The sequence below is a fragment of the Dermochelys coriacea genome, chromosome 11 (assembly GCF_009764565.3).
Source record: "Dermochelys coriacea isolate rDerCor1 chromosome 11, rDerCor1.pri.v4, whole genome shotgun sequence".
NCBI lineage: Eukaryota > Metazoa > Chordata > Testudines > Dermochelyidae > Dermochelys > Dermochelys coriacea.
Window position 1 is genome coordinate 60,445,193 of NC_050078.2, and position 23,861 is coordinate 60,469,053.

Here is a 23,861-nt window from a genome sequence, read left to right on the forward strand (position 1 = left end):
CACAGCCCTAAAACAGATGCCACTAAACTGCCCTTGTTTATGATTTTGAAAATATGGTGAAATGGCACACAAGCGTGTTAGGATTTCCGGGTACTGTATCTTTTGGGGGTGGGGGTAGGGAAGGAAATGACATTACGAGGCTCTGGCTCCCCAGTGCCACGCCCCTTAAAACATACTGCTCAAGCAATGTGATTACAAGAATAAACATGCGTCTTGATGCATAACACTTCCCATCAGCAATCCAGGCGACCAGGAAGTCTTGAGTCAAATTGTGTGTATACTGCTTGCCTTCATATAAAAATGTGGCTGAGTTACCACTAACTTTAAAAGCAGCCTGGAGAACTGATTGCAGCGAAGACCGTGAGGTGGGACAACTTTGTAGTTAAAACGTAAGTACCAAGTATCTCAGGAACTGGCTTTCGGACGGTTGGTACCCTTTCAAAGGTGACTCATGCTGCCTGTGAATATACAGCTGTCATTTTGGTAAGGTACCTCTCTCTGATTGCTCACAAGCAATTTTGTTCCAGCCTAAAAAGGCTCATTGCAAGCCACACATTGCCAGCTATTTCTGAAATGATATTTGTACTTTTTATTAATCTTAGGGTAATATTTTTTATTAATATTTTAGGCCAAATCATGAGGTCTTTCTCCCAGTTCTCACTAACTCTAGTGAATGCTCATTGACATCAGTGGGAGTGTGTGTGAATAAGGACTGGATTGATCACTTGTGTTTCAAGGAACAAAGAACAACTGTATAAAAATAGGGGCAGAATTTATTTTTAAGGGACAGCAGCATATAATAGTCTGCTTGTAGTGCAAAAATCTGAAATACAGAAATTTTACTTGTGTAGTAGCAATCATTGAGTGTTTCTTGATAGAAATAGAGGGCTGGAAGGGACCTTGAGAAGTCATCAAGTCCAACCCCTGGCATGGAGGCAGGATGCCATACAAACTAAAAATAATCTATTTGTTTATATCCTGCAAAGTATTACTGTTATCATTTATTTGTGTTACCATGGCCCTTAGGATCCCCTGGTGCTAGGTGCTGTACAATTACAGAAAGAAAAGCTGATCCCTGTCCCAAAAAGCTCACAATCTAATCTTTTTTTGGCAACACAGAAGGTTCTATAGTGATATGGGAAATAAGACACTAGGCATCAAATAAGAGGATGTTCCTTTAAGATATAGAACTGATGGTTTCATCAGTAAGGAGTATGGCTCTGATTCAGCAAGGCACTTAAGCCATGTGCTTAACTTTAAGTACATGCTTAAATTCATCCCTAGGACTAACTAAGGAGTTTGATATTTGGCATGTGGTGTCTAATCCATTTTACTGCAGAAGAAAGACATTCATCAAAAGTTGATGATAATCACTAGGTACAGCAGGGGTTCTCAAAGTGGGGGTTGGGACCCCTTGGGAGGGTCACAAGGTTATTACGTGGGGAGGGTGTCACAAGCTGTTAGCCTTCACCCAAACCCTGCTTTGCCTCCAGCATTTATAATGGTGTTAAATATATTTAAAAGTATTTTTAATTTATAAGGGGGGGGGCGCACTCAGAGGCTTGTTATGTGAAAGGGGTCACCAGTACAAAAGTTTGAGAGTCACTAGGATACAGCTTGCTGTAAACTGACTTGATATGCAACTCTGTTTTAATTGTGTTCTTCAGCGATAAAATGCTTCATTGTTGTTGATTTTCTTAACGTGAAAAAGACATACTTGGCTTCTTTATGGTGGCCTGAAAACCTTGGGCAGTTAAATCCTCCCCACCCTGTGTTGTTTTAAATTAGAAATTCAAGTATTTTTTAATCCGGTAACTCTGGAAGAGGGGAGGATTATTGGGTTTATAGTCGCTATTAAACGCAAAGGGCGGAGAAACGCTGGCGACTTCGTTGTTAATGCTCCCATACTTTTTTAATTGGGGGGGGAGGGAAGGAGGGGGACAAAAATCACACTCTCCATTTGCAAAAAGAAAAGGAGGACGTGGGGCACCTTAGAGACTAACAAATTTATTAAGAGCATAAGCTTTTGTGAGCTGTAGCGCACGAAAGCTTATGCTCTAATAAATTTGTTAGTCTCTAAAGTGCCCCAAGTCCTCCTTTTCTTTTTGCGAATACAGACTAACCCGGCTGCTCCTCTGAAACTCTCCATTTGCTCAGGGTTGAATTTGTAATGAAAGAGGGGCTGGGGCTCAAGCTACGACCCCCCAAGGCTCGCGGTGAACGGCCCGGCCTAGCTCTGCACCTGAGTCAGGCTCAGGAACTCCGCACCCCCCCCCCCCGCCCCCGGCCAAGGGTAACAAAACGCCCAGGGCACCCCGGGGCGGGGGGGGGTGGCCAATTGAACCCCGCGCCTCCTTTCACGCGGCCCCCAAGGCCAGCCGCTGGGGCCGCCACGCTCCCACCGCCCAGCCGGCGCTCCACGTGGGCCCCGGCACGCCTTTCTCTGCCCCCCACCCCCACGCCCCGCCTCTGCGAGGGGCTGGGCTTGGGTTCAAAGGCGGGGCCGCGTCCCTTTGGCTTTTTGGGCCTCCCGAGGGCTCGGCGGGCAGAACCCTGCCCCCGCCCCCCCCCCCATTTGGCATGGCGAACGTGTGGGGCGGGTGAGGCGCTGAACCCCCTGCTGGGGGGGGATTTTTAGACGGCCGAGGGCGCCGTGGCGGCGCCTCCGCTAGGGGGCGGGCGCGGGCGCGGGGCGGCAGGGCTGGCCGCTCCGCTGCGGGGGGGCTGGAGCGCGCGCGGGCTGCGCCCCCGCCTGGGCCTGCAGCGGGACAGCGCCCCCTTGCGCCGGCGGGCCGGGCGCGCTGCTTCCGGGCCCTGCGGGCCGCGCTGGCGGGGCGGGTTATCGTCGCCCGGGGGGCCTGGCGAGAGGCTCTTCCAGCTCAGCGCGGCCTAGTGCCCGGGGCCCTGGAGCCGGGGCGCAGCCTGGTGGCCCTGGCGCCGCTGCCGGCTTCTGGGGCAAGGCCCCGTGTCGCCCCGTGCCTCAGTGTCCCCCGCTGTACAATGGGGATAATGGCTCATCAGCCCCACCCCGCGGTGAAGTGCTTTAGAGGCGCCCGAGGGGAAGTGCTGCCTAAGGGCCGGGGCTCATGCTGGGGGGGGGGGGCTCTTTCAGATTACACCCAGAGGTGGCGTTTCCTGGCCCTCCCCTGCCTTGTCCCCAAAGGGCTGGGGTCAGCAGTAAGCGAGTGAAATAGTGCGGACGGCACCCGCTGGCCAACTTTCTAACGGCCAAAACACAACCCTCTTGCCCCGCCCCCCCATCACTCCAACCCCACCCCCCCGCTCTTCCCCACCCTCTCGCATGTTCACTCGCTGGGGCAGGGGTTGGAGTGCCAGGGGGGGAGCGAGGGGCTCCAGAGTGGGGCTGAGGGGTTTGGGGTGCAGGAGGGGGCTCAGGGCTGGGGCAGGGGGTTGGGGCTGTGGGAGGTGGTTCAGGATCTGCGAGGGCATTACGGTGTGGGAGGGGGTTCCAACCTGGGGCTGGGGGTTGGGGTGCAGGAGAAGGTTTGGCCTGCATGGTCTGGCTGTGTAGCACTTACCTCTGGCAGCTCCCAGTCGGCAGCGTAACTGAGCTAAGGCAGATTCCTTCTGCCTGCCCTGGCTCTGCGCTGCTCCCAGAAGTGGCCAGCATGTCCGGTTAGTAGGCGGAGGCACGGACAGGTGGCTCTGCGCAGTGCCCATGCCTGCCAACGCTGTCCCCACAGTTCCTGGCCAATGGGAGCTGTGGAGTCAGCTTTGGGGGTGGGAGCAGCATGTGGAGCTTCCCTGATCACCCCTGCATCTAAGGGCTGCAGGGACATGCCAGCCGCTTCCGGGAGCTGTGCAGAAGTCAATTGAGATTTATCACTAACTTCAGTGGGTATAGGATGTCAAGCCCTTGAGGGTCCATTTTCTCCAGCATCACAAGTACTGGCATTTGCTAGATGCAGGTACTCAACTAAGGTTGATGACCCACTGGTATGCAATCCTAATGCTAGAATGAATAAAGGCATGGCAGCTCCAAGGGACCAATTAAAGAAAAAAATCAATAGGTACAAAGTTTACTATGAGCCTATTTTCAAATTGCTGTGATACCAGATCCATGCAGTTGTTTTCTTATTCACAGTCTAAACAGAGGCCACTTAGGACCCTTCTTTCCTTTTATCTACGACTGAAATAACCTTTTGTCAGCTGTCTGAGGAAGATGGACTTCCACAAGCTCCTCTACACCATCAGTGAGGCTCTGGCCACAGAAGACCTGATGGCTCTGAAGTTTCTAAGCCTTGAACATATCCCACTGCGGAAGCAGGAAGGCATCCGTGATCCTGAGGCCTTATTCCTAGCACTCGAGGAAAAGGGCATGATGGAGGAAGACAATCTGTCCTTCTTAAAGGAGCTGCTGTTCAGGATAAACCGCATAGACCTCCTAACTGATAAACTGAGCTCCAGCAGAGAGGAGATGGAGAGGGAGCTTCAAATTCCAGGGAGGGCAAAGGTATCTCAGTTCAGGTGGGTAGCTCTGTATAGTATTGGTGGGGGATCTAATGCCTCGAAAAATTAAGTATAAATTATGTTAATGATTTGCACATGTTTTGTACCTTTGATTTGTCTATAAGTGCTCTCTGACGGCCTCAGCCTCTTCCCAACGAAATCAATGGAAGTTTTGCCATTGACTTTAATGGGAGCCACATTAAGTCTGCAAAACAGTTAAGCAATCTCTTTGCATAATGTGTATAAATCAATTGCTACCTTAATGTGCATGTTAATGTACAGTAAATGTATGCGAGTCTGACACTGATATAACAAACAACTTACAAATAAGAGTAAATTGTGCATTCCTTTAAGTAGTAGATTGAAAACAGTAATTCATCCCAGGGGAGGGGTGAGATTCTCAGACCCATTAAGTCTGCATTTGCATTGTTCTAACAGGGCAAAGCAGATTTACATGTGGCATAAGTGACCATCTGAGGATTCTCCTAGAATGGGGGGAAATCCCTGGATGGTATGAGCTTGACTTGCTTGCCCTTGTGTCCAGATGCTAGAATGACTGTTGGTGACAGAATATAGAGCAGCCCTGAGGCTGCTCTACTTTATATTAGGGGCCAGGCCTTCACAAATTGGGGCACTAGGACCAAGAACTGCAAAAGCAGTAAAAATGTTTGCACTATTGCCTTCTCAGCTCTGCCATGTTTTACTCAGGATCTGGCTGCAGCTGTTTATTTAAATTGGAGGATTACATAGTATTAGTGCTCAGACTAGAGAGCATCCTATTTTCAGAAAACCAAACTCCTGTTCTTGATATGTGACATTAAACACTTTAGGGCCCAATTCTGTACAGTGTTTCAATTGGAGTTGTGGGTGTGTCTGGCCTGAGCCTGAAAATGAAAACCAGCATCTTTGTTTCCTAATTAAACAAATTCCTCTTCTCAGCAGGCTGGAATTCAAGGAGAGTGCACTTGACTGATATAAATGGCTCTCCTTGATGTGGAGCATGGGGAGTAACTGCTGTAAGGTGGGATTTATAAGGAAACTGAGGCAGGAGGCCTGTATTCATTGTCTGTCTAGTTAGGACAGTTCAGTACACTCCTGATTCAAGAGCCGGTTGGGTTAGATTAGCTGCTTGCTCCTAAGAGAAGGGTATCATGCACAGAATATACAGCAGCTGTCTGCCTCCCATACTGATATTAACCTGCATTTCAGACAACCTTTTCAGACAGTGAAAAGCACCATTCCTTAAAGGCCCCCACATGACTTCTGCCCAGCTCTGGTTTTGAGTTTGCCATCCATTCTTATTGCTCATTGACTGAGTGGAGACTGCTGTACAGTAGTCCCTGGGTGTGGTCTGAGATAACATGCACACAATGCAAATCCATCCTTCCTTCCATTCCCTTCCCTCTCACCAATGTGTATGCTTCTGTCCTGAGACTTCAGTAAAGGCGGATACACTTCTCTACCAGCATCTGCCTTTAACGTTGTCTGTCAGTAGTTCAGTGGCATCCTGTAAAGCTGTTTAACGATCCCAGATGTTTAAAGATCCATACTTGCTTTTGGTGCATTTGCAAGTTACATTGCTTCTGCAGTGCTGCAGGACAAACTTTGGATTTTGTTCTATGAATTTGATTAAAATACATGCATACACACATAGCTCAAATGTGAATGGTCCCAGTTTGAGGTTTTTCAGCTCCATTGAGGGTCTTGATGCTGGCTGTAAGATAGACCTGGAACAAAGCATCTCTGGGGGCTTTCACCTGCCAGTATAAATATGACTGCAGTGTAAACTGATCCGCTATGTCTCAGTGTATTTATCATAGACTATAGCAGGTTAGGCACTTGGGGAGTTCCTGGTAAGTGATGAAAACTGAGAAAAAACATTGACTAATAACTGAACTGTAAAAGCCATCAGCCTATATTGGGTTTTTGTTGGGCAGCTCAACTTAGTTTTTAAAAACTAACTCATTTTGGCTGCATAAAAAGAACCATGTTTGAATTCTATATTGTCCTGGGACCAAGTGAAGTTAAAAAAATCAGTTTCCTTTGTGTTAACATTTGTGTCTATGTGGAAAAAATACATTTTGTGTGTGTGTATATCATACCATTTTCACATTTTGTGCCATATATGCTTCTAGTGAGCTCTCATTAGCTTGCCAGCACAATATTAAATTAAGCTAGGATACCAACTTGATCATACTGAGCGAAGCAACTCCCTGTTTTCCCTCCAGGTACCTGCTCTTCCAGCTCTCAGAAAACATAACAACAGATGAGTTGAAATCTTTGAAATTTCTTCTGATGAAAGAGCTTCCGAAGTGCAAGCTGGACAATGAGATAGTAAGAATTGTTTCATTGCCTTTAGCGGATCCAGAAGTTGTTTAGGGCGTAGTGGGAGAACAGGACTTCTTCGGGAATGGCCACCCTATGTTTCCACATCTTAACACCACTTTCCTTACCCTCACCTCCAGTAAGCAATATTTCTGGCTATGGACTAGATAGCTTATTTGCTTCATTATTATTAATCATGTTTATTACTGTAGTGTCCAGACTGCGGCCCTATTGTGCTAGATACTATGTAAACAAAGTAAGTAGTAGACAGTTCTCTGCCTTGAAGAGCTTATAATCTAAATAGATAAGATAGAGATAGTAGAGGGGAAGAGATAGAACACACAGGCAGAGTGCTTTTGTCACCGGCTCCCGTTAAGTTGCTGTCATTCTTCTCAAGACACTTATGAGCCATTTCTTTTGATTAACTGGTTATCAAAAAGGATTATCAGTCCATAAAATAATAATACTTAGTGTTTTGCTTCCATTGACCTCAAAGTGCTGTACGAATGTGGGTGAGCACTATATCCCCATTTTATAGATGAGGAAACTGAGGCACAGAGATTAAGTGATTTACTCAATCAGGTGCAGTGAGTCAGTGGAAGAGCCAGGAATGACACCCACATCTCCCAACTCCCAGCCTAGTGCCCTAACTATTGAAGCACACTACCTTTTAAGGCTACAAGTTTGTCATGGAGTCTGTGACTTCTGCAGCAGCTGGTATGGCTGGCCTGGGGCCGCCTAAGCAGTTTAGGCAACCCATTGACCAGTTGCATTGGCTGCTGCTGGGGCAATCTCAGGCCATCGCACCCTTCTCCCCCAGCAGCAGCAGCAGAAGTTTGGGAGCAGGTGTGGGAGGGGGTGAGGGCTCTGGTTGGCGCTTACCTCTGGGGCTCCCCGGAAGCGGTGACATCCCGCTCCCTCAGCTCCTAGGCAGAGGCGTGGCCAGGCAGCTCTGCATGCTGCCTCTGCCAGTAGACACCATTACCAGCCAATGGCAGCTGTGGAGCTGGCGCTCAAGGTGGAGGCAGCATGCAGAGCTGCCTGGCCATGCCTCAGTCTAGGAACTGAAGAGGGGGATGTCACCGTTTCCGGGGAGGCGGGGAATGAGGTAGGGATTCCAGTAGTTAAGCAATCATTAGTTAGTGCTTGTAATGCCCCATGGGAATCCTTTAAGTGAAAAGCGCTGTATAAATATGAGATCACCGTTGTGGGCCCCATCCTACCCGGATCTGAGTAGCCTCCGTTTACAGTGGTGTGGTGTGGAGGATGATCAGTGCCTCTTAGGAATATGGCTCCACAAGAAGAGGAGCCTCTAGAATGGAGAATGTGGAGGGAAAGTAAATTCTATCTCTAACAGGAAATTGACTTTCTAATTGCCCAGACACTGATCAATGTTTTCATTGAGATGGAGAAGAAGGGACTATTGGCAGAAGAAAACCTAGAAACCCTCAAGACTATTTGTGAGAAAATTGACAGAAGCCTTCTGAAGAAAATTGAAGAGTATGAATCAGAGCGAAATGGTAAAAATGGCCTTTTTCACATCAGTTACTTTTGAATTGACACATCAGTTTAATGTGCTAAGCATCTATAGCTAAACAATGGATTTCTTTCGTATGCAGTGGAAATGTACATCACGGAAGGACATGGAGGCCAAACAGGAGTCTCTGAAGGTAACTGACACAGATTAGCTTCCAAAGAGATGCCATTTAGAACTTTCTTAATGCATTTTCACCTCTTTTTCCCACATCCATCACATTCTTTTTAAGCCATCTACTTGTCTTGTCTCACCTTTATATATAGTTACAAAATGAGCTCTATTTACACCTCTACTCCAATATAACGTGACCCGATATAACACAAATTCGGATATAACGTGGTAAAGCAGTGCTCCGGGGGGGGGGGGGAGGGCACTGCGCGCTCTTGTGGATCAAAGCAAGTTCAATATAACGTGGTTTCACCTATAACGCGGTAAGATTTTTTGGCTCCCGAGGACAGTGTTATATCAGGGTAAAGGTGTATTTGATCATGCCTAACCAAACGCACTGTTTTAAAGCCCCTTATTTTTCATAGTTACTCTAGTGAGATTTTTTTTTTTAAAAAAATGCTCTTTATTGCAATGAATATGCAAGGAGTATCAGAGATGCCTACTGTCTCTAGTAGGTATTTTATTTTACGTGCAGGGTGTAGTCCTGCCTCAGGCTCCATGAACATAGATCCATGTGCTGTCTCATTGACTTCACTAAGATGCTGCACAGATGCAGGGAGTGTATATGATCAGATACTGATGCAGGCTCTGGGCCCCAAGGAGTGCAAGGAAAGAAATGATCTATTTAATACCAGTGTATCTAGTTAAGAACTTTAAGAAGTCTTTACCTCCCCAGCCGACTATGTGGCCTAGTGGATAGAGCACTGTATTAGGACTTGAGTGATCTCGGTTCTAATACCAGCTCTGCCTGTGGCCTGCTGTGTGACCTTGGGCAACTCTGAAAAGTGGGGGATAATGATAATGATCTCCTTTTAAAAAAGTATTTTGTGATCTATAGCTGAAGAACACTAGCTGCCAGGGAGATATTATTTTTCACTGTATACATTTTTTGGTGGTGGCACACTGAAACTTCCAAAATCCATTCCTGGAGGCAGGGAGATTTTAATATTTCATACACCAACAAACTTGGGCAGGTGGGCTGATATCATAGAGGTAAACTGGTGTTTGCCAGAAAGGGATGGGGTACTATGGATACAGCAGTCAGGGTCTGTGCAAAAAGGCCATGTGATTTTAAAGCTGCTCACTTACAAGCGCTTTAAAAGTGCTTTCACCATTATGCACTAGGGAGCCATTCTTGAGGCACAGTGAAAGCACTTACAAGTTTAAAGCCCCTCACTTACAAGTTTGTAAGTGCTTTCAGCCATTCTTGAGGCATAGAAAATTCATGCTTTACCTGTACAGTATTTGTTTTTTGTCAGTACAGTAGATAGGGCAGTTGAAATTCCTATTGGATAAATAGCTTTACCAGTTCAGTATTTGGCTTGTCAGCACAGTTGTGAGAGTGGATGAAAAGCCAATTAGATAAAAAGCTATTATCCTAGCAGCGTACCTTGTTACACAAGAAGCAAAGCATTAGGGGCCTGCTCCTGCTCCCAGTGAATTCATTGAGCAGTTTTGTCCTTTTTTTTTTTTTTTTTTTTTTTTCAGTTGGCACAGGATCAATTCCTATGTTGTTTTACTCCAGTACAACTACTCTGAAACACAACACTTTTTGCAACCCCCACACACCTTACTGAAGCCAGAAGATAGCATTTATTCATTATACTTGCATTGCTGCTAACAGCCATTACACACGTGTCTCAAGAGCAGACTAGTGGACCTTTTAAAAAGTAACAGTTTCCCAGATGATAAAATTTTATGCTTTATCTAGTTCTATGCCTCATTGTCTCTTTCTGGATTATTTTAGTCCAGGACAGCCTTTGGCCTTCTCAGACTGCATCGGATTCTCCAGGCAACCACGAAGAAATCCAGCAGGTAAATCAGGATTAAAAGTTACTTTATGGGATCTGGCTGTATGTGGGATATTGTTGTGTAGGGCAGATGGTGGGCAGTGAGAGTATCAAGCAGCAGACAGATCTGTCTGTTTATGAAAACAAAACCTTGAGAGGATCCAGTCCCTGCCAGGTGTGTGGGGGCTCCTACACAGCTCCCCTTCCTCTGGCTGTGAATTGGGGGATTCTTATGATTAAGGTTAAGAATCTATCATGGGTATTTTTAGTAAAAGTCAGGGACAAGTTGCAGGCAATAAAAAATTCACAGAAGCCCAGGACCTGTCCCTAATGTTTACCAGAAATACTCTGAGGAGCTGGGGAGGCAAAGAGCTTTGCTGGGGCTTGCAGCCGGGTGTCCAAAGCTGAAGGATGGCACCTCAGCCTAGCCCTGGAGCCTCCAGAAATAACACTGGATCACCCCCAAATGCCATAGGAAGGGGCATGAGCTTTGAGTAACGAATGAGGAGAGAAAAAATTCAGGTAGTAAAATTTCTCCTTTAGCTGTAAACCCTGCAGTTCTGCTTCTGGACAGCAGAGGGCACTAACACTCCCTTCTGCTCTTGGCCAAATAGCCCTGTCTCTGCCTGTCCCCCTGCTGTGGGTCCCTGGCCGAGGCAGGAAGGCTTAGGAGTACGGGGGAAAGGGAGAGCATAGGTGTGAGAGGGAAGATCACGAGACAGGGCCGTGTGAGGGGAGCAGAGGGGGCCACAGGAAGGGGTTGGGCTGCATGTAGAACACGGGCTGGGGGGCAGAGGGTGAACATTGCCAGGAGGTGGCCATGGAAGGTGCTGGAGGCAGAATTAAGGCAGAGGGAGATGTAATGCAGTAGAGTGGGGAAAGGGCCTGGATGCTGGAGCACAAGGGAGCTGTGTGATGGGGGAGAGTCATCTGGGGCATGCAGGATATGATTGAGGAGAAAGACTATCAGGGGTGGCTCCAATGGGGGAAGATACTAAGGGATGGTGGGAAGCGATCCAAGGGTGAGACCTCACAGGAGGTGGGGAGAGAATCTAGGAGAATGGGGAGGGCAGGAGACTGAACTGGACAGAGAGAGTGGGAGCGAGGAGCAAGGTGGGGGAGAGATAGGGTGGAAAAAATTAAATGTAAAGTGGAGAAGAGCAGAGTCAGGGAAAGGCTGAGGGGAAGGAAATGGGCAGGTACAAGCAAAAGCAATCAGACTGAAAAACAAGGGAGACAACGGGCAGGATGAAGAATGGGTGTGAAGTGAGCAGTGAGGGAATGTTTGGAGGGGTAACTGAGGGGGATGGTGAGGCCTGTACATCAGACAGCGGGGAAGGAGCGGTTTGTGTGAGGATAAAGATAGGTGAGATGGCGCAAGAACGTGAGGAGAGAAGATGGTGGTTGAGGTAGGCGGAAGAGAGACCCCCCCCCAAATGCCCCTAAGTTATGTCACTTGCAGCCACGGTGACTAAGTAGCTGATGGAGCATCCTGGCCTCAGCACACCCCCTACACCAAGGAGGGAAACAGGTGGCACAGAGCCTGCAACAAAGAGACATTGGTGTAGGGAGAATTGTTGGCTCCCCATTAGTGCAGCTCTCCAGCTGCTGTGCACTGGAACTGGGCATTAGGCTGAACCCATTGAACATGCAGCAGGAGTATATGAAATGTGAATGACTGGTTGCCACAGTGCAAGTTGTGGGTTGTTGTTCATCTGTTTTCCCGAACAGCCTGACATGTACAAAATGAGTAGCCAGCCCCGTGGAATCTGCCTGATCCTGAACAATCATGACTTTAGAAAAGCAAGATCAGAGGTGCCTAAACTTCAAAACATAAAAGACCGGAAAGGAACAGATGCCGATGCAGGTACAGCAAGGACAAGAAAAATTCAGACGCAGTTTGCATATCTATAAACTCCAGGGAAATTGGAGTAATATGAGAGAGGGGAAGAGGTCTGGCCTACTGTATGAAATTTATTTAACTAGTTATCACAGCGTTCACTGTCAAACTGAGATGGGATATATCAGGTGGGGTTCCACAGTGGTCTGTCCTGGATCTAATACTATTTAATATTTTCATTAACAAGTTGGATGATGGAGTAGAGAGTACGACTGTAAAATCTGTGGCTGACACCAAGGTAGGAGGGGTTGCCAGCACTTTGGAGGACAGGATTAGAATTCACAATGATCTTGATAAAATGTAGAATTGTTTTGGAATCAGTAAGATGAAATTCAATAATGACAAGTTTCAGAGAAGCAGCCATGTTAGTCTGTATTCGCAAAAAGAAAAGGAGTACTTGTGGCACCTTAGAGACTAACAAATTTATTTGAGCATAAGCTTTCGTGAGCTACAGCTCACTTAATCGGATGCATTCAGTGGAAAATACAGAGATTTATATACACACACAGAGAACATGAAACAATGGGTGTTACCATACACACTGTAACCAGAATGCACTTACGAAGGCAAAATCCAATGCCTAAATACAAAATGGGGAATAATTGGCTAGGCAGCCGTAATATAGAAGGGGATCTGGGGATTATACTGCATCACAAATTTAATGAGTCAACAATGTGATGCTATTGGGAAAAAAAAGCAAATGTCATTCTGGGATGTATTAGCAGGAAGGTTGTAGATAAGTCATAGGAGGTGATTGTTCGGTTCTGGTAGTGTTTCAGCTGGAGCACTGTGTCCAGTTCTGGGCACCACACTTCAAGAAAGAGATCATCTGCAAATTTTGTAAGTATGGTCTCTCCTCTATCATGCAAGTTATTAATGAAAATATTGACAATATCAGCTCACTACTGTTCAGGCCCTTAGATCCCTCTTTTCCTCTCTCCTGCTCATTGCTGAGATAAATTCCGAGTCTGAAAACATAAGTGATTGGGGGGGGGGGGGGGGAGTGTGGAATTAAATGTATAAGGGTGGTGGGGGAAAGCATGAGCCTAATTCTCTTTAGTGACTGACTAATTTATTTAGTAAAAGTTACAAAATGTCTCCCCCCCATTGCTCCTTCTGTTTACTTTCCAGTGGCTTTGAGAAAGGTCTTTACCAAACTTCACTTTGAGATAGCAGAGTACAAAGACCTCACTGCACAGCAAATCCGTCACACAGTGCACTTGTACAGGAGCATGGACCACCAGGACCGGGACTGCTTTGTTTGCTGCATCCTCTCCCATGGTGATAAAGGCATCGTATTTGGTATTGATGGGCAGGAAACATCTATCCAGGAACTAACCACTTCATTTACTGGCATGAACTGCCCCTCACTTGCTGGAAAACCAAAAGTGTTCTTCATTCAGGCCTGCCAAGGGGACACATTCCAGAAAGGGGTACATATAGAAACAGATTCTACAGAGCTGGATTCTTCTGTAGAGGCAGATGCAAGATTTCAGCTGGAGTGCATTCCAGATGAGGCAGACTTTCTGCTTGGAATGGCCACCATGAAGGATTTTGTGTCCTACAGAAGCACAACCCAGGGCACTTGGTATATACAATCTCTGTGCGAGCACTTGGAGAAGAGCTGTCCACGGTTAGTACAACTGATTTCAACTCCTATAGCTACAGCTATCTTATTCATAAAAGCTTTAACACTGATTTATGTATGTACATACATTTTGTCACCTCTTCATTCTTAGCTTTACACCTTGTCTGTACAAAATTGCACCTGTTGAATTTAAGCCGTGATTTAGTTAAATAGGTGCAAATACCTGTGAAGATACCCTTACCTACATCAGTTTTTAAACTGACAAGTTAAACCAGTGCTAGCTTCTTGTGTAGACAAGGCTTTATACAAGTGGTGCAATTAGTGGGGTGCTTGGGTGTTCTCTGCACACCTCTGCCTCACCTGGAGTGATTGTAGGCAGAGTACCCCACAACCCTCATTGATACAGGTGTTGTGTAAATCTGAGGATGAAGCAGTGACACACATGTAGAATATAAAATCCTATTAAACTGATCTGTGATTGCTGTCTCCTATATAAGGGAATTGCATCCCATGCAGATATCTGGGGATATATGTATGGAGGTGGGGATGGGAGCATGTTCCTACACACCCGTGTATTTGTACACACAGAAACAGGTCTCGCTCCGTATAAAATAATAGAGAGACTCTCACGCACACACTGCTCCTACATACATACAAAGAGAAAGACCTGAATAGGGTCCAACTCACTCTTTTAGAAGACAGCAATCGCAGATCAAGAACTGTAAGTTGTTCAGTGTAGCATAATAAAGGTAAATCCATTATTTGGTCGTTACCCAGAGCAAGCATTGCTGGCTTTGATATGGGATAATGTAGTAGCATCTTTAAGCAATCAAAAGGTATTAGTGGACAGCAGGTTAGGTGAACCCCTTTGCTGTTGCTAATGCTGAGATTCTCATTTTTTGGCAGAGGAGAGGATATTCTCTCGATCCTGACGGCTGTGAACCGGGAAGTGAGCAGGAAGAATGACAGGCTGAACCAAGGGAAGCAGATGCCACAGCCCAGTTTCACACTCAGGAAAAAACTCATCTTCCCCATCAACTGAACAGGGAACTGTAGTCACCCCAACTTGAAATCTGCTATGGGAAAGTCTGCGTCAGTTCTGGGCTTTAGTTTGTTAGAAAATTACAGCTTTCAGTATGTGCTTTCAGCGTGGGAACAAAAACATACCTTTTTTTGAAATGTAGTTTTCCAGAGAGCAGGCTATTTCATTAGAAGTGTTCACTTTTTGTAGTCTACCAGAATTGTGAGTACAACCAGGTTGCTGGATAGCTCAGTGCCTGTAGATCAGTGTTTCTCAGTGACCAGTCCGTGGACCAGCACCAGTCCCTGATATCTCCCTGACAATTTAGGAAGGGAGGAAGCCAGTCCTGGTATCAAAAAGGTTGAGAAACACTGCTGTAGATGATAGCAGGTATTAATATAGAGGCACTTAGCCACTTTCTCAAATGATGTATTTTTCAGGGAGAACTATCTACCAGATTTGGAAAACAAGATACTGACTAACTTAGAATCAAGTTTAGGGTTGTGCACACATGTAGTTTATGATCAGCTTGTAAAAAAAATAAAAAGTAAGTTTCAGAAAATTTTCTCTCCCTGAAAATAATTATACAAATTTTAGTCCAATAGGATAGATTGGAGAAAAAAATTGAAAGTATATGGCAAGGGCTTACACCAGAAGTGCCTTTTCAAAGCACTGATGGTCAGGCAGGTTAATAGTAACTTCTTTTCTTAATAAAGTGTCCATTAGACTTATTCAGCTTCTGTTCTCAATAAATCTAACTCTCTGCTTCCACACACTGCTCTCCAGTAGAGCCAGTCAGACAGTGGCAGCAAGAGCCTCTGTTATCCATCTTTCAGAACATCTGCTTTTAGCAGCTTAAGAATTAAGTCAGTTGTGAAGGTGCAACTCTATGGAAGCCTGAAGTGGTTGGGCAGCCAGGGGACAAAAATTTACTTACCTCATTGGTATTCAAATCCTACTTCTAGTACCAGAGCACTGAAGAATGCCCAATAGACACAATCACCACACTCACTTTTTGCAACACCTCCCTTGGTAGATAGGACTCCAAGCGCTGCTGGGCTTACGAGCTTTGATGTAATTACAAGGTAAAGACTGGTTGCCAGTGAAATAACATAAAGGTAAGCAACAGCAAAGTTAGCTGTCCATTCCATACAGCCTCAGCCAAGTGTAGGAAGGACTCTGACTAGAAGTCTGACTTCCTGGAAGGAGCAGCATCCCCATTTATAGTAGCATATAACTATAGTATAGATTAGCAAGAGGGATAAAAACATTAGCCTCTGAGCACCCATTCATCTATACCACACCAGCCTGTCCTGGTAAGAGAGAGAGAGCTTGAGCAGAGATAGGATTTAGCTGAGCATCAGTGCAGCACACATACTTGGGGCCAGCATCCATCGCTCTCTCTGGAAACAAAGCAAAATGGAAATGACAGGACAAAAATAGGACACCGTGAATATGACTGATTGATTTGGAAGAGTGAGGGACTGCAGATTTGGCATTGCCTACAGAAATGGAAAATAAACTTGAACATATTGCTACATTTGGATTTACCATCATCAGCAAGTTTCCCTTAGTAACAAGGTCACATTCCCATTAGAGCAATCCTGATAACCGACTCTTTCGCTGGACTCTTTTGTTATATGCTTCTTCGCTCTTTGTGATCAGTTTGCGTCTGTGGGAATAGGAAGGGGAAGTGTTACAAAAGGGATAGTAGAGTATCTACTCACATCTGCCTCCGTTATGTAGCCTTTTATTTTACTGAAAGTGAATTTTGTAATGTAGTGGTACACCACCATGGGTTCTGCTCTGGTGGCTAGTTTCAAGCTTAACAGAGTGAAAATCACCTCTGCTGCTTGCTTCAGATTTAGAGTCTCTAGGAACACAAAGATCAAGGGTAGTGACCATATACATTCACAAGTACACGGTCTAGTCTGTTTTACAAGTTTTGCTAAAGTTATGATTACTCAAGCATATAGAAATTCTATATAGATATACACAAGTTACAAATATAGTTTTACTCACATCCTTAACAATAGTGTTAGGATCTGATAGATCTTTCATGGATTGATCATCAGTAGAGGGATGGTTCCCGCTGGAGTTTCCCATAGTGAACTCAATTTTCCTGCTCTGGGCACCCTCTTTTATAATGTGATTCTGTTTATAACTCAGGTTTCAGAGTAGCAACCATGTTAGTCTGTATTCGCAAAAAGAAAAGGAGGACTTGTGGCACCTTAGAGACTAACAAATTTATTTGATGAAGTGAGCTGTAGCTCACGAAAGCTTATGCTCAAATAAATTTGTAAGTCTCTAAGGTGCCACAAGTCCTCCTGTTCTTTTTGTCTATAACTCATTAGCATTTACGCACATTGTGCACCCTGCAGTTAGGGCATGTGTTAGAAAAATGTAACTACTGACTATCTTGTAAGCAAAAAATTACTCTGTTAATTTTTTGCAGTATCACCCATTGGTATATCTTTTCCCATAATCTTAGGGCATCAGGTTATTCTTTATATTAGCATTTCTTAACTCTGTTGCCTAGTATGGCTAAGCTAAAAATTTACAGGCCTCAGCCTGTAGGTCTTGGGTTTCAGCCCTACTTAGATATCGAATACACGATTATCCTTTCCACATACTGATGAGTCTCATACTTCTATAATCCTACATTTTAACTCTATTTAGCTTATAATGATTAAATATGACATACATTAATCATAACATCAATGAATAAAGTAAAGAAGCATTGGCTACAGTTACTATACAGGCTACAGAATTTAAAGCCTGCTGGATAAGCAGGTGCAACTCCATTGACTTCAGCAGACTCATAGTTATGATCAGTTTATTGATTGTCCCCAGATCTCTCACACAATAGGAAGCATGCTCAGCTCCCACACAGCCTCCACACGTGGGTTTCCTTTCCGAGACACAAGTGGAAGCTCTATTTCCATTGTAACTAAAGCCCTGATCTTAAGTAAACTTGAAAGAACTTGAGTGCCATGTTCCACAGTAAGAAATGAGAATGATCATTGATGAGTTAAAATGAAGCCACCAAACTGAACAGTGGAAGGCCAGCAATTCACAGCATACTCTCCCTTTATCAATTCCAGTAAACTGGGACAGTGGTAGCTTCAAGAAGGGAACGGAGATTAATGACCAAGAATGGGAAACAATTCCTCCCCTCCTTCCAAAAGACACATGGTTTTTTTCTTGTGTTAACACCATCTTATCTATTAGAACTAGAAAATGTATTTTAAACACTCTAACCCTGTCATCTCCATTTGTTTTTTCTTTACACTTCACTCACCTTAGTGAAACCAGACTGGTTATTTTCACTTCCTGCACCTCCTATGCTGTAGGTGATCATTATTTTAAAGGACTGGGATACTTTTGATAGGGTTTGCATAATTGTTTCACATGAAAAAAGTGTACTCTTAAAAATGTGGCTGGCATTGCTACTGCCAGCCTCTGCCTCACTGATGTGCATATTGCTTGGAGGGGAGGATTTTTCCAGTAACTGTGTGTCAGAATGGGTTTATTATGAAACACCGAACAAGTATAATTAACATTCTCTCTGTTGAGAGCTCAGATGTGTAGAAACTGTTCTTTTGCTCAAACACATTACCAAGAACAGACTGCCCTGTGGAAACCGAGCACATTCTGCTCCATAATCTTGTGTCTTAAACATTTTGTTGTTATAAATAAACCAAATATTTGACTGATTAAATAAAAACTGGGACATTTCAGGTGTCCTGAATGAAGTTCCTGTGATACCACGACATTATCTAAAAAAATATTTGAGCTAATCCTTGTGAAACTGGGACAATCAGTCACCTCCTTTAGGCTGCTACAAGGCTACAGGGTTGCAGATGTAATGCTGCACAGAGACAGGACAATGTGGACTAAATTGACACTCACTGTCCTCACAGAATGTACTGTCTATCCGTATGGCTCAGCTACTGAGCTGGCCTGACTTGAAGGTCCTAGAGACCCAGGAGAGGGGGAAATAAAGGCAGCCCTACTCACTAAAATGAAGAAGACAGAAGCTGAATTGCATGCAGCTGCACTGATTGCAAAGCCCATGTTCTGGAAGCTGACAGGCTGTCTAAGCTTCTTGTGGGGCTTTTCTGAGGTGCCCAAGTTTGAGCAGGGGGAATGCATATACCATCTGGGCAGCGCAGCTCTGCTGAAACTGCTTGGCAGATGGCACTTGCATGAGAATGTTTGGATATAAAAATCAGCTGTTACTGCGAATGAAAGAACTGACAAAGCCTCATAGTGTAAGAAAGAATGATTAAAAAGAGTGAACTAGTAAACGCTCATATAGTTGGTTGCTGCTAGTTGAAGCTATCTGGGCTGAAATACGTAGATTTCGTTCCTACCTCAGAATGGCATTTTCATCTGCCAAGGAAGTGATATTGAGCTGGTGTTTTAATTCAACTGCCGAAATTTTCTGTTGAATGTTTTTCTCCAACTCCATCAGGTTGCTTTTCTGGGGGGAAAAGGAGCACCAGGTAGTAATTCACTTGCTGTACCCAGACAGGATCAGTTGTTTTACACAATGCAGGACACAAGACAGCAGGGATGACTGAGAAACACAGAAATCAGTCTGGACCAGTCTAAGTCGGCAAAGACCTTCCACTCCACACTTCCTCCAAATCAATTGTTCTGCTATAGGAACAGCCCAAGCTCGATGTTAGAATGGTCAAATGCTCCCAGGTTTGAAGTAGCCCAAGTTCTATCCTGGGTTAGATAGCACAGACAAGTATAAAAGGTGGGCTGTGGTGGTGCAGCATCAGAGCGCAATAGAAAGACTCATTACTAACGGAGTGGGATCCCAGGTAGCCAGTCACAAAAGGCTGACATGCCAACACGGTATATTCAGTCACACTTGCTTTTAATTTCCCATTTGCTTCTAAAGTGAACACCACAGTAATCTCTCTACAAACAGAATGCCACTGGTTAGTGTTCTTGTAGCAGGATGTACCCTACTTATAACTAACCAGAGGGCAATAATCAGAGCATCACTACAGTTAAGAGTCTGTCAGCATATCCTTGGTACAGCTACTCCTGGTTTTATAGAAAATTCATCACAAGCACAGCGGGGAAGGGAATCCCCTCATCTTTCTCAGACATATAACCGAACGGGTCATGCAGCCAACTGGCATTTGTATTGTAACAAATCCTTGGTCCTCTAGTAATTTCACTAGCAGTGTGCTGAATGCTATGGTGTCTAGAAACTTCTTGGCAACTGTGATGATAGAACTCAGCTCCTCTTGCATCAAAAGCATAGGCCCCTACCAGGTGAGCTACAGAAGTAGTCAGGTTTCAGAGTAGCAGCCATGTTAGTCTGTATTCACAAAAAGAAAAGGAGGACTTGTGGCACCTTAGAGACTAACAAATTTATTTGAGCATAAGCTTTCGTGAGCTAAGTGGTCAGTCAGCTATTACTTGAGTATAGGACCTACAGCATACAGCAGAACAGTTCTCCGGGTCATTTGTTATAATATTAGTGCAAATTCTGTTCTGTGCACCAAGAGGAGGACCCCCCGCTCTAAAGGCTGAATCCAGCAGCAGATATTAATAATGTCAAAGAAATGCACAGAAACAATCCACCTGAAAATTGGCTTCAGAAGTGCAAAAACAGCCCACCTTTTCTGACATGGCCACTAATTCTGGATGTCTCGATTTGTGAGGGGTCAAAGTGAGATTCTAGAAGTTGCACCCAACACACACATCCCCCTTCCTCCTCAGCACAGGGGAAAATTTTGCACACTGGGTGACAGGCCTCATTTTGCCATGGAATTCCCAACCAGTGTCAAAAAGGATTCCGTCAGAACAGAGAAACTCCAGGGTCCAGGGATCACTGGCCTACACCCTCCCGCCTCTGCATGCAGCCTGCAAATATCTTGAGGACACTCATTAACTCCCCAAACAGGTTCCCCTCCCCTAACACCTCCTGCTGGAACCCCATACCAGACTCCTAATTTATGACTCTCCACATGGATCCTACCGAAAGTCTGTCTCAAACCATCCTGTGCCTCACCCAACACTCTTAACACCCTCCTTAACTCCTGCCCTCAACCATGTATACCCTTGTCCTCCAGACCCCAACACTATTTCCCTTAGCGCTTATTGAGAAAAAAGAAAATTGGCCGACAACAAGGTTTGGATGGTAACAGTTGAAGTATGCAAGTGCTTGTCTAAAAGCTATGAATCAGTACACACATCAATAACCTCACCCCAATCACTGTAAGGCGTGGATCTTCCCACCAAAGGTTAACTGTACAATTCTGACCCCAACCTTAACACATCACTCATGAGCACACAGCCATGTGCTGGAATGCTGTTTGTGCAACAACTAAACAACCTTACATTTGCTCCTCCTCCAATAAACCAAAATTCAGAGACAACCTTATCCAGACTCAAGAAACTGCTTCTAGCACAACAAAGTGCAATTCTGCTCTGAAAAGTGAATGGAGATGATAAACGTGGGAATCAAAGGCATTGTTACAATAATTCCCAGACCAAAGGTGCTCATTTTAAAAGGTAAAATACAGCAGGTAACAGCGTCAAAAGTAACTAAAAGTGACCTATGAGCCTAAATCCCCTTTTCAAAAGAGATGTAGGTACTTGGGAGCCCAAGTCTCATTGAAACTCAGTGATGCATAGGCTCCTTAGTACCTAAACTGGTTTGGCAAATGGTACCCATGTTTTAACTGCCAGCCCTGCAAACACCCCCTTGACCAGAGAGATTACTTTCAAGTCAAATCAGAGCCCCTGTGACATCTAAGCAAAGTGACGGCCATCAGTCTATGCTCTCAGTGACACCTGACTAACCATATTGCTGTCAAGTGGATTGCACAGCTGCTAATATTTAAAAGGAGTTAAGAAATCTGAAGGGAACCCAGCTCTCTCCCTCAGAGCCGTGTTGGTTCTGCAGTATTAGCAAGATGAGAAAGCAGCAACGCTATTACTAAAATCAGCAGATTTGACTGAGCAGTAGGGAGCAGATCTACTGAGGAGGAAGGTGTCGTCATTACATGGGTTCTTTTCAAAGTAAAACTGCATTTTAAGGGCTTGATTTAAATGCATAAGGTCAAAGGAATTCAGGGTAAGTCTGAAAACCCGTTTCTTCACCCTGCCCTTTGTACACCAATATTTCAGATAAAAAGAAAAGGAGTACTTGTGGCACCTTAGAGACTAACAAATTTATTTGAGCCTAAGCTTTCGTGAGCTGTAGCACAAGTATTCCTTTTCTTTTTGCAAATACAGACTAACATGGCTGCTACTCTGAAATATTTCAGATGTCTGCAAACCTCAACTGATCTTTAGATATTGTCTGTGCTACAATACATGTGAGCCATGTGGTTCTATCTTCACTTGGACTGTCCTGGTACTTAGGTCAGAGCTGTATCAGGATTTCAGTGGGCTAAGTACAGAATCATCCTGTTCTCCCTACAGGGGAGGGAGATGCTCTAGTTACAGCGCCATCCAGCTCAGCACAGAAACAGAAAACCCTGCAGAGAGACTTGCCATAGCACTGCTCACCACAGCACATGCCACTCCTATTCCTTAGCATCTGCTATTGTCCTCTTAATTCTGGAAGCTAAAGGTCACCTCCAAGCCTGGACTGACTATTCCAAGAACAGACAGTGTGCTGCAAGCAGAGATCACAGCCAAGCCCTCATCCCCATCTATCCGCACTAGTGCAGGCATATTTCCAACCTGACACACACCCCTATCCGGGTGACCAACTGCCATCAAGACACTAGCTGCTGGCACATGGCCCAGGTCAGGAGCAAATTCCCAGGTCAGGATACTGGCATTGTTCAGTAGATGGAACTGTACAGTTAAGTGTGAGATGCACTGTCAATAATCTCCCTTTCTTAGCAGCCAAAGTACAGCCCGCCTTTGAAGGGAAGGGAAGGGAAGAAGAAAGGTATTTTATGCTACATGTCAACTGCATTTCGAAGCTGGAGAACAGCAGCAGCACTTGGTATCCAAGAAGCCCCATGTGCCATAAAGAAGGGAATGTAGCTGTTCAAGAGAGCCCACAGGAATGAACAGGAGGCCCGTTTTCCGTACTCATAAATAAGGCTACGATTTAGTCACGGAGGTCGCGGAATCCGTGACTTCCAGTGACCTCCATGACTTCAGTCTGCGGTGGTCCAGCAGGGGCAGGCAGCTGTGGGGTACCCTACTTCTGGCAGCCCCGGAGCTCCCAGCCGCCATGGATGCCTCTGGCAGCCCCCAAGTCCCCGCCGGCAGAGGGCTCCCGAGTCTCCGGCCACTGGTGGCAGCGGAGGAACCCCCAAGTTCCCGGTGGCATGGAACCCCTGCAGCTCCCAGCCTGCCACCAACGAGGGTACCCCACAGCCCCTGGCCGACATGGGAAGCTGGGGTACCCTGCAGATCCTGCCCCCCATGGGCAGTAGGGGATCCCCAGAGCTGCAGGTGCCAGGGGTACCCTACAGCCCCCAGTTGCTGCAGGCAGCTCCTAGCCCCTGCGCAGCTGCCCTGCTGCAGGTGGTGTGGGGACCTGCAGATCCCCATTTTGTCAGGTATATTTTTAGTAAAAGTCACAGACAGGTCACAGCTTCTGTGAATTTTTCTTTTTTTGCCCGCAACCTGTCAGTGACTTTTACTAAAAATATCCATGACAAAATCTTAGCCTTACCCATAATGACCTCACACACGCTCTCCCACCTCTTTCTGAAGCTCCCCGTGAGTGTTCTGCATCGTTGTGGTGAGAGCCTGGAGAATTTGGTCCTTCTCCTTCAAATCGGCTTCCAGAGACTTGATTGGATAAAACACAGACACATTCACTTGGATAAAATGGGCTCCTCTCTCTCTAGCCCAATGTACTCTGCAGCCCCCATCAGCCTCTCCCAGTCATTGCTATCCCTCCCCAATACCTGTGTCACTGTCTGCATCACATGTGGGAGAGGTTTGGTCTGAACAGAAGCACAGACATGCCATTGCCCTGGTTTTCATGATGCTTTTATAAGCTGGATTTGTTCCTATGGGTAGGGGCCAACTAGTTACCCATGCTGTCCTTGTACTTA

General features: G+C 45.5%; 3 protein-coding genes across 6 annotated transcripts in view; 2 read left to right on the top strand and 1 right to left on the bottom strand.

The window, feature by feature from the left end:
- Window positions 1–702, top strand: part of LOC119863564 (caspase-8-like) — a 32,323-nt gene extending 31,621 nt beyond the window's left edge. Inside the window, exon 10 of the transcript XR_006278083.1 lies at window positions 691–702. The gene's annotated coding sequence lies outside the window, so the exon portion shown is untranslated. The remainder of the gene's footprint in view (window positions 1–690) is intronic.
- LOC119863520 (caspase-8-like) lies at window positions 168–15,530 on the top strand. Of its 4 annotated transcripts, none has more exons than XM_038422072.1 (9): window positions 168–389; window positions 4,106–4,488; window positions 6,699–6,804; window positions 8,177–8,315; window positions 8,415–8,465; window positions 10,248–10,315; window positions 12,022–12,157; window positions 13,322–13,823; window positions 14,685–15,530. In XM_038422072.1, exons 2-9 carry the CDS (start codon window positions 4,184–4,186, stop codon window positions 14,818–14,820), a joined length of 1,443 nt encoding a protein of 480 aa, XP_038278000.1. In that variant the 5' UTR covers window positions 168–389; window positions 4,106–4,183; the 3' UTR covers window positions 14,821–15,530. The 4 variants fall into 4 exon arrangements, with proteins under 4 accessions (XP_038278000.1, XP_038277998.1, XP_038278001.1 ...); XM_038422070.2 differs by having other exon boundaries at window positions 188–389; window positions 8,153–8,315; XM_038422073.2 differs by lacking the exon at window positions 168–389 and adding an exon at window positions 2,487–2,600.
- The window catches only part of FLACC1 (flagellum associated containing coiled-coil domains 1), a 33,808-nt gene continuing 24,910 nt past the window's right edge, over window positions 14,964–23,861 (bottom strand). The window contains exons 13-15 of the mRNA XM_038422077.2: window positions 23,503–23,592; window positions 19,176–19,285; window positions 14,964–16,471 (exon numbers count right to left, since the gene is read on the bottom strand). Of these exons, the coding sequence (XP_038278005.1) occupies window positions 16,393–16,471; window positions 19,176–19,285; window positions 23,503–23,592 (279 nt within the window). The 3' untranslated portion in view covers window positions 14,964–16,392. The remainder of the gene's footprint in view (window positions 16,472–19,175; window positions 19,286–23,502; window positions 23,593–23,861) is intronic.